The 10,000-nt window shown below is 36.0% G+C and overlaps 1 protein-coding gene across 10 annotated transcripts in view; it reads left to right on the top strand.

The window, feature by feature from the left end:
• The window catches only part of LOC144957817 (pyruvate dehydrogenase (acetyl-transferring) kinase, mitochondrial-like), an 82,651-nt gene that overhangs the window by 37,754 nt on the left and 34,897 nt on the right, over nt 1–10,000 (top strand). For all 10 annotated transcript variants that reach the window (XM_078889266.1, XM_078889264.1, XM_078889268.1 and 7 more), the window contains exons 6-7: nt 60–180; nt 2,078–2,167. In XM_078889266.1, coding sequence (XP_078745392.1) covers nt 60–180; nt 2,078–2,167 — 211 coding nt within the window. The remainder of the gene's footprint in view (nt 1–59; nt 181–2,077; nt 2,168–10,000) is intronic.

Genomic DNA, 10,000 nt, shown 5'->3' with positions numbered 1-10,000 from the left:
CTCATCAGATGGGGTTGGCAGCTCTGCTGTAGTAGTTTATGTTTTTGGTCCTTCCACAGGGAGTCATGGAGCTGAAGGACAGTTATGGCATCGACTCCAACACGGAAAGCCGTGTCCAATATTTCCTGGACAGGTTCTATATGTCTCGTATCAGTATACGTATGTTGATTAACCAACACAGTGAGTTGCCTTTATCTTCATTTATTTATTTATTTATTTATTTAGAGAGAGAGAGAGAGAGAGAGAGAGAGAGAGAGAGAGAGAGAGAGAGAGAGAGAGAGAGAGAGAGAGAGAGAGAGAGAGAGAGAGAGAGAGAGAGAAGAGAGAGAGAGAGAGAGAGAGAGAGAGAATAAGTACGAGTGAAATATCTGTTCAATGTTATAGTTATCATTTAACGTTATAAGAAGTGTAACTAAATGACAAATTGCCATATTTATGTACAATAAAGATCTATTATTATTATCATTATTATTATTATTATTATTATTATTATTATTATTATTATTATTATTATTATTATTATTATTATTATTATTATTATTATTATTATTATTATTATTATTCTCTTTATGTTTTAAAAATTTGAATATTTATTTTTATAATTGCGCTGTCTTGTGGTATGTCACACGCCTTCGGACTGGAAGGTTCTGGGTTTGAGTACTCGCTCTGTGCTTGGATAAGGTTCTTCACTCACATTTACTTACCGTATTCGGGACTAAAATGAGTAACTGGCCGTTGACAGCATTGTCTCTGTCGGCATAAAAATTGTACGATTGCCTAACAGGGGTCATGTCTCATCATACATACTGTTGGCTTGGGATGCCTTGGAAAGCGCTTTGAGCACATTTAGTGGATATTGTGCTATGATAAAATAATGGTCCTTTAGAGCCTTGAGGCCCAATGGAGCCAGAGTTTATCCCGGTTTCTATAGTGTGAAACGCACAATAGCAATTGCTTGCTATCTTTTGGATAGGATGCTAGTCTATCGCAAAGTACTTTCCGCCCAATCTAACAGACCCAGCTACCCATCCACTGCTGGGTGGACAGAGGGGGTCAAAACAAACCTCGACTGCCCCCAGGATGGACCTCTTGGTCCCTTTGCACGTGAAGCAAGTGCTCTACCAACTGAGCTATAGGGACCCCCGCGCTGTGATGAATGCTCATGTTTTATTTTTCAGATAACTAAAGTAAAGATTTAGGTTGTTGAAATTGAAAAGTCAATGAGTTATAATCATTAAATAATTGAGCTTTTATATAACGCAATATCCACTAACGACCAGGTACTCATTTTACACCTGAGTACGGTGAGAGAATGTGAGTAAAGAGCCTTTTCCAAGGACTCAACGAGGCTCGAACTCAGGACCATCCGATCGGAAAGCGAGTGTCATACCACTAGACCACATAGCCGCCCGAGTTAAAGGGGCCCTGCTTTGCGTAGCTTATCGCTCTGTGTAAATGATCTAGTTAAATGCTGTAGTTGTACGGCTGTGTGGGCTAATGGTATGGCACTCGCCTTCTGATCGAAAGGTCCCGGGTTTGAGTCCTTGGACAACGTTGTCTCTGTCCAAGAAATAAGGTATTATCACCTATCAGGCGTCATGTGTCGTCCTGTGTTGCTGTTGGCTAGCGATCCCTTATAAAGTGCTTTGAACATATTTGTAAAGTGCTTTGAGCACGTTTAGTGGATATTGCGCTATACGAAAACTTTTTTTTTCTATAGATAGTATGCGCTTGGCTAAGAAGCTCACAACATTGCCATCCAGAAGTATAACGGACCAACACACAAAACGATGTGTGACCTGGAACGTTTATAGATAGGATGCGCTTGGCTAAGAAGCTCACAACATTGCCATCCAGAAGTATAACGGACCAACACAAAAAACTGTGTGTATCAATGAAGGTTTTTTAGTCAGGTTAATACAGTTTAGTGAGCATTACTCATAAACGCGGATGGCAAAAAACAATAACAAAGACCTGAGTGACGTCATATTCGAACTATCCATTTGTTATCTTTTTTTCCTGTTTTAGTTATTTATTTATTTTTTTTGTTTATTTTATAACCTTTAAATCTCCCCAGCAATTCTGTTTGGCAAGAAAGAGAAGAACAACAACCCTAGACACATTGGATGTATCGATCCGTCATGCAATCTCCCTCTAGTTGTCAAAGGTCAGTCAGGCTTGCTATATATATATCAATTATAAAAACACACAAACCATGAAATATTAGTGCTCAACTTTTTGATAAAAGGAGCTATTTGTCAAAGGTCAGTCAGGCTTTCTATATATATCAATTATAAACACACAAACCATGAAATATTAGTACTCAACTTTTTGATAAAAGGAGCTATTTATAAAACATTTCAAGTATAATTATGATCAAGTTCTACAATATTGTTTCGAGCGTTTGCTCTCATCAGGAAGTGGATGATGAGAGCGAATGCTCAAAAAAATATTGTAGAAATTGATTATTATTATACTTGAAATGTTTTATATATATATGAAGAAAACAAAGAAAACTGCACCTTCATCTCTTTCGACATTTGCGATTTTTACCCCTCCATCACTCCAGACTTACTAAACAAAGCATTGGAATTCGCAGCAAAATACACCAACATCACAGAAGAGGAAAAACACATCATCAAACACACCAAGCACAGCACACTATACTACGACAACACACCGTGGACAAAGCGACACAATGATTTCGACGTAACAATGGGTTCGTTCGACGGTGCTGAAACATGCGAACTGGTCGGACTCTACATCCTGTCACAACTACAACATACACACACATACATCGGCCTCTATAGAGATGACGGACTCGCTATAACCAACAGACGACCAAGAGCGAACGAAAACATCAAAAAACAAATCTGTAAAATATTCCAAAACAACAATTTAAAAATCACGATAGAAGCAAACAAAAAAACAGTTGACTTCCTCGACATCACATTCGACATAAAATCCAATTCATTCCAACCGTTCAGAAAACCAAACAACACCATTAGCTACATTAATAAAAACAGCAACCACCCCCGTCCCGTCATTGAAAACATACCAAAAAACATTGCACTGAGGGTGAGCAAACTTTCGGAAAACAGAGAGATATTCAACGTCGCAGCCACCCCCTACAAAGAAGCACTCACAAAAAGTGGATACAACACACCATTTGTATACACAGACGCCTCCCTCTCATGCAAACCCCAACACACAAGTGAAGAACATAAAACAAGAAAACGACACATAACTTGGTTCAACCCACCTTTCGACATAAACGTCAGCACAAACATAGGACAGCAGTTCCTGAAACTAATTGATACACACTTTCCAAAAAACCACAAGCTACATAAAATTATCAACAGGAATACCATAAAAATAAGTTACTCGTGTATGCGCAACATAGAACAAATAATTTCAAGCCACAACAAAAAAATATTAATAAACCACCGACAAGAGCATAACCCACCCACTAGAAAATGCAACTGCAGAAATAAAGAACATTGCCCGCTAAACAAACAATGCTTAGAATCAAGTTTAATTTACCAAGCCACAGTCACAGAAACTAAAACAAACAAGCAAGAAAAATATGTAGGACTAACAGAAAATAATTTCAAAACAAGATACAACCTCCACACCTCAACATTTAGAAACACTAACAAAAAAACATCCACAAAACTCAGCGAACATATTTGGAAATTAAAAGACAACAAAATAGACCACAACATTTCATGGAAAATTTTATCTAAAGCAACAGGATACACACCAACATCAAAACAATGTAGCTTTGCCTGGAAGAAAAATATACCATAATCAAACAACCTCATGAAGCCACACTCAACATGAAAAATGAGATCTACGGAAAGTGTCCCCATCGGCGCAAATTCCTCTTAATTAACTCCAAACCGGAACCACTTCAAGAAACAACAACAGTCAACAAAACAACTCAGTCCTGAAGATGGCAAATTAAGCCTGAAACATCGATGTAGACTGCCCCAAACATTGTGGTAAATATTTTAAATAATATATATATATATATATATATATATATATAATATATATATATATATATATATATATATATATATATATATATATATATATATATGTATTAATACCGGATAGGGAGACTTTTGGTACCCCTATTAGTTCATTTTACAGTACTTTACCAATAGGGAGACCAAAATCCGGTCCCCCTATTGATTTGACCTCTAGCACATTCACTTTTCTATTTTTAGTTTAAGGTTGTCAACCCAACCGTCAAGGATATATAATTGTAAATCATAGTATTGAAGTTATTTGTTAAACACCACAGTAAGAAGAGTTATGCCTAAATTTTCACGTTGGTCAATAAGGTGACCGCCTGAAAAAAGTACAATAGGGGTACCAGTGTTTTCATCGATATATTTCAATAGTGAGGCAATATATCTTTCCGAAATTTTCTCTAAAATTCTAGAGCATTATATGGATTTTTATAGTAATGAAAACCTAATATAAAATTGTGTGAAAGTTGATGAACTGAGGAATGAACAAGATATACGAATTATAATCTATTTTTAGAAACAGATTTATCGAATCTTGGTCCGGATTCTTATCTTGGTGACAAGAGACAAGCAAACATAGTAACTCTTTTTTTCGTGAAACGTATGTTTAGTCAATTTCGCGCATAAAGAGGCACTCGGCACTCACTCACTCTGCAAGTCGGTAGTAGGTGGTTATCAGTTATCAGCTCGGCCTTTAGTTCTTAGTCAAACGCTTCATCAAACCCATTATTGAGTAGCATGTTGATGCCTGATGCCAGTTGAAGCCATCTCGACGTCGTGAAATGGAGCATCTTCTGTCATAGCAGTAGAATCGTCAGATGCCGCATTTAAATCCTCCATTCCAGGCGTTGCTGTTGCCATATCGATCTTCGAAATGATTTGGTCTAGACGTCAAGTTGACCCGTTCTATGTCTGAAGAGATTTTAAAGTGCAATACCTAACATTATAACTTGATCTACAAAAGAGTCTTTTTAAATGAACCGCTGTGTTTCTATATTTTTCAAGAACCAAGGATATCTGATAACCACTGACTACTGACTTACAAAGAGAGTGGCCGACGGGCGTCCTCTCTATAGCCGCAAGTATTTTTTCGTCACTTGCTGAGTTCCAAACTAGACGTCTATGGCATCGTGGGGTAAATTGATGCTGGAGGCATCATTGAAGAGACACCGAGATAATTATAATGGTAAGTTATTGGCCATTCTTATTACATCACAGTTGATTTAAGATTTTCAATAGGGTAGACATCACACACCGATTGATGATTGTCACTTGTCAGTCAGTCATTTGGAAGTGGAGTCAGATAATTCGGGAACTTCTGTAGACTGTAGATTCACACTAGTGAGTAAGATCTGTCGTTTACTACTAATACTACTACTACTACCACTACTACTTTTAGTTTTAGCGCTATCCAACTCAACACTTCTCGTGTTTATTTTATTTTGGCAAAACTAGAATGGATTTTTGAAAAGAATATAAAATAATTTAAACTTAAACCTGTCTTTGCATCTTGCTTTATGCATACAGTATGCCATATCACAGCCATCACAAAATCATAGTTTAATGTTGAGAATATGCTATTTCTTTTGTAACTTCAGATCAGAGAGATTTGAGCTTTAAAAATCCTGAAAAATGTCTTGCTGTCAATCCAGACAACCCTTTTGATGTGATCTATGATGTTAATGGTAAGAATGTAATTTGATGAGGAAATGAATAACATTTAGGTACACATAGTTTGCTTTTTTTTTTTTTTTTTGAGTCATGATGTGTAATACTATTACAGTCCACTCCGGATAATTGCAACTCATTTAATCGCAACTTTCGGTTAATCACAATATTTCCTAAGCAATGGAAATAATTCTATATAAAAGTCACTGGTTAATTGCAACAAACTTCGGTTTTTTAAAAAGTGGTAAATTCAAGAAATCAAACAGTATATCATGATTAAATTTCATCATGGATGAAATCGTGACAGGTTGAAGAATCGAGAGTGAGCAGGATTTAATGCTACAGTAGTGTGTCACCACTCTGTTAGAGTCGAAAGAGGGCGGGGCTCTGCAGTATGGGTTTGTGACGTCATCGGTGGCCATTAAATAGAAGAGGGGTGGGGCTGGTCATAATCTTGACAACAGGTTATAAATGACAGTTATAAAGAGAGACTGAGCGATATCCTTTGTTTTAGGATTAACAACTGTGCATTGTGACCAATGAGTTTGGTGAGAGCTTATTGTCTCTCATTAAGGCTAATCTCTTTAACTCTGACAAATGTTGAATTGTTGAGAAAAAAGATTGAAACTTCTTCCAATCTGAATAAGATATCGGCTTGCTTCATAGCTGCTTTTGGTTGACAAATCTACACGGGGCTGCCATATGGTTTTTGTTTCAATCAAATTGCTCTATATGTGGTTGACTAAGAATATTATTTACTGGTTTGAGTTGACAATAAATGTGTAAAATGTTGAAATAGTGGACAGGAAACTGAATTTCGGTTAATCCCAACATTTTCGATGATCCCAAGGTATTGCGATTATCCTAAGTGGACTGTACCTGAATCTTGAACGAAAAACTATCATATGGATATGATTATAGACAGATTGGTTTCTGGAATTATATTTCCGTCCTCCCTTGCCAACTCTGACGTTCTTGAAATTTAAAAGAAAATAGCCAGAAGGTTTCGGACTTAATTTTCTTTTTTTTTCCAAAGGACAATAGTCATAAGGTAAATAATTTTTTAAAAATCCTTTTACAGCATAAGATGGCATGATTTTATGTTTAAGAGTTTAGAGAAAAACTTGCACATGATAGTCTTCAGCTTTTTTTTGTTGTTTTTATTTTCTATATAGACTCCAACTCAGAGCCTGAAAGTGATGCAGAACAAAGTTCCATATCACATGATTCATTTGTGGTAAGTATGTACATTAAAATAAAATCATAACATTTGTATAGCGTTTATCCACAGTTGGCACCATGCTCAAAATGCTTCACATCACCATATTTTGTGGTGGACAAAACACATTTGCCACAAAAGATGAGACCTGCAGTCTGTTAGGCGCAATACAATATTTCAGGACAAGGACAACACTGTTTTACACCAGTGAGATCTCCTAGTTTTTTGTTGTTAAAAATTTTTCTTTGCAGTGGACTTCGCCAACAATAACACTATTTTAAACCTTCCTCGTTATATTTTGAAGTGATATTCATTGATGAGCCATTCACATTTGAAGTCGTTTGTTTTTTATTTGACAAAATGTGAAAATGATGCGTTTCCAGGAAAAATTAAAATAGCTTCTGTTGGGATTATACTTTTGATCTCGCATTTTGTCCAAATTCTCTTGCATCGTAATGTTTATCAACTTTTTTTGTTAACTATATTGCAGTTGCAAGGTTAGGAAGTTCATATTGTTGCAATGACAACCGTTTATATGTCCAGAATCGTAGTGATATAAAAAATTGTTTTGTAGTTGTTGGTCCTGGTGTAGGATTTAAAGAGTTGGTTAAAAACGGTTTACTGAAACCCTGGTTGGTGTATCTATATTTATCCAAGCACAGTTGAACATATTAAATACTTAGACAATATGTCTGCCTTTCTCAACTCTTTTTTATTATACTTGCATTATTAACCAGCTAATTGTTTAGTTGGATTATTAAACAATGGCTCTTCATGTTTATTGTCAACATGAATAAATTGATTGATCTGTCATCTTTTCCACAAAATATACAGGGTCCCGATTTTGTTGCTGACTCCGAGTCTGATTCCTCTACGTACTCTGTGAGGTACCCAATGCTGAGTACATCATTGTCTCTGGAACCTAGTGCTCATTCCCCAACTCAGTCAGAGCCTCATCCACAACTATCACAGACTGAACCTCGTTGCCAGTCTGGGACCCAGGTTCAACCCGAATGCTATACACTTGCAAACCAACGTGTTACGTGCAATGGTGAGTCATTTTTTTGTCATTCTTCTCCTTTGATATTTGTGGGATCAATTTTAATTTACCCATTCCTTTTAAAAGAAAACTTCCACCCCCTCCATGGTGCTGCATTTGTGTTATTGCATTTTTTTCTGTTTTGGCAGTGCTGCGTCGCAAAATACGCTACCATTTACATAACAAGCACAAATCCAAATTTGATAGGGTGGACATCTTAGAATCTGAAACCCCAATGTGTGAGTGATATCAGTGAAACCAGCCATAAAAATGTTCATGTTTATTTTATTGGGGGTTTTTTTGTCTGTAATAGACTTAAATTGCTTGTATTGTAAGTGTTAAAATGGTTTTTTTGTTACAACCCATCTATATATTAAAACTGTTTCTTTGTATTTCTATGATGCTTAAGGCTTTTTTTCACAGACCAGCTGGAAACTTAACGAGAATCAGAGTAGATAACATTTTTATTAATCTTGCAACCTAAACAGTATATGATGATTGGGAGCATTTAAAGAAAAGCACATTTTCTTTTTAATTTGTCGGTACTAAAATTATACTTTGATAATGTCTGCTGTGCTACAAACCCTTTTGACTTCCAGGTTCAATATTTTTCTTTATTCTAAAATTCTTGGGTGTCCTTTCAATGACAACTGAGATCATTAAAATTCAGCTCACAACATGATGTGTGTAGATTTGATGAAAACATATGTTCGAGTTGAGAAGCAGTGTTCACGAACTTGCTGATCGTTTTTACTAGCATTTATTTTCCTAACTTACCTGTGTCAATTAACAAAGGCAAGACTCAAATATTTTCTATCTGAACAGTGTGTTTGTTATTGAAATATTTCCGGCATATACATGTCATATTTCATTCCCACAAAATATAAATCAGGATTAAGTTGTCTGGGCATCAGCATCGTTCAGGCAGTTGGGGGGAAGTCTTTAAGGAATTAATGAAGCCGATGCTCAACCGGTCTGGAGGACGTTTGATTGATGTCGGCTGTTTGTTCTGCCAGCCGGTGATGTTTTCTCACTCCCTCAATGACAAAGAAAGTCATTGTTATGACTATGAACTATAGTCTATTATTACTTTTGTTACTATATTAATTGTTACTTATTGCCGCTACTGTTATTATTATTATTATTATTATTATTATTATTATTATGATATTGCCTTCATTGCATTCTATTACTATTATTGATATAATTAATTTCTGATTGTTGTAAATAATTTATGTGAATTGAATTTTGTCGATTGGCCAAGGGCCTACAATAAACTTAAATGAAATGTTAGTCTTTGGATAGGACTTGGGTCTATTCTTGATTGCTTTTCCGCCTGGGTCGAGTGAAGCATTTGGAGTAAATTTTGTTGCTCAACGTAAAAAACATGACGCTTACCATTCCGCTGATACTGATACCTCCAAGGGGTGGTTGGGGAAAAACCTAAAATTCTTTTGACATTCTGTCTGATTTTTCGCTGAAACAACAAAGGACAATCTATGTATTCAGATGAGACTTCAATGTGTTACTATTCCGATTTATGTTCATATTTTGATTATAATGAAGAGGGAACCCTGAACCCAGTGAAGTGGGTGGATTGATCTATTTATTTCTATTTCAAAACAAAAATATGGCGTCTTTTCACTGGATTTGTTATGTGGCAGAGGTCTCCACAAATCTAACATACCTCTTCCAAAGGAATAGATGGTAGAAAAGTATATAACAAGAAGGAATTATGACAGTTACTTGTCCAGGCCTTAAATATTTGGAATGCTATTCCTCTCTATCGCTGTCATGTAGCTGATGTGCATACGATCTGTCTATTGATTTATTTTTTATAGTTCATAGCATGATGTGCTTTATTTTCTTCTTTTTTTTCCCAGAGAAATACAAAAAGCCAAGGAGACCCTGTCCATACTGTGGACAGTTGCAAAAAAAAACTCTCAAGGCATTTGATGAGGAAACAAAAGATGGGACAGAAGTTAAAAGAGGGAAAAGAAACAGCCTGGGGAAAGGAAAGGGATTTGAACAATG

Source organism: Berghia stephanieae, chromosome 12, assembly GCF_034508935.2.
Source record: "Berghia stephanieae isolate SIO BIC M18660-M18661 chromosome 12, UCSD_Bste_1.3, whole genome shotgun sequence".
In the NCBI taxonomy this organism is placed as follows: Eukaryota; Metazoa; Mollusca; class Gastropoda; order Nudibranchia; family Aeolidiidae; genus Berghia; species Berghia stephanieae.
The sequence above is the reverse complement of the archived record's forward strand: the minus strand, read 5'-3'. Positions and strand labels throughout refer to the sequence as shown.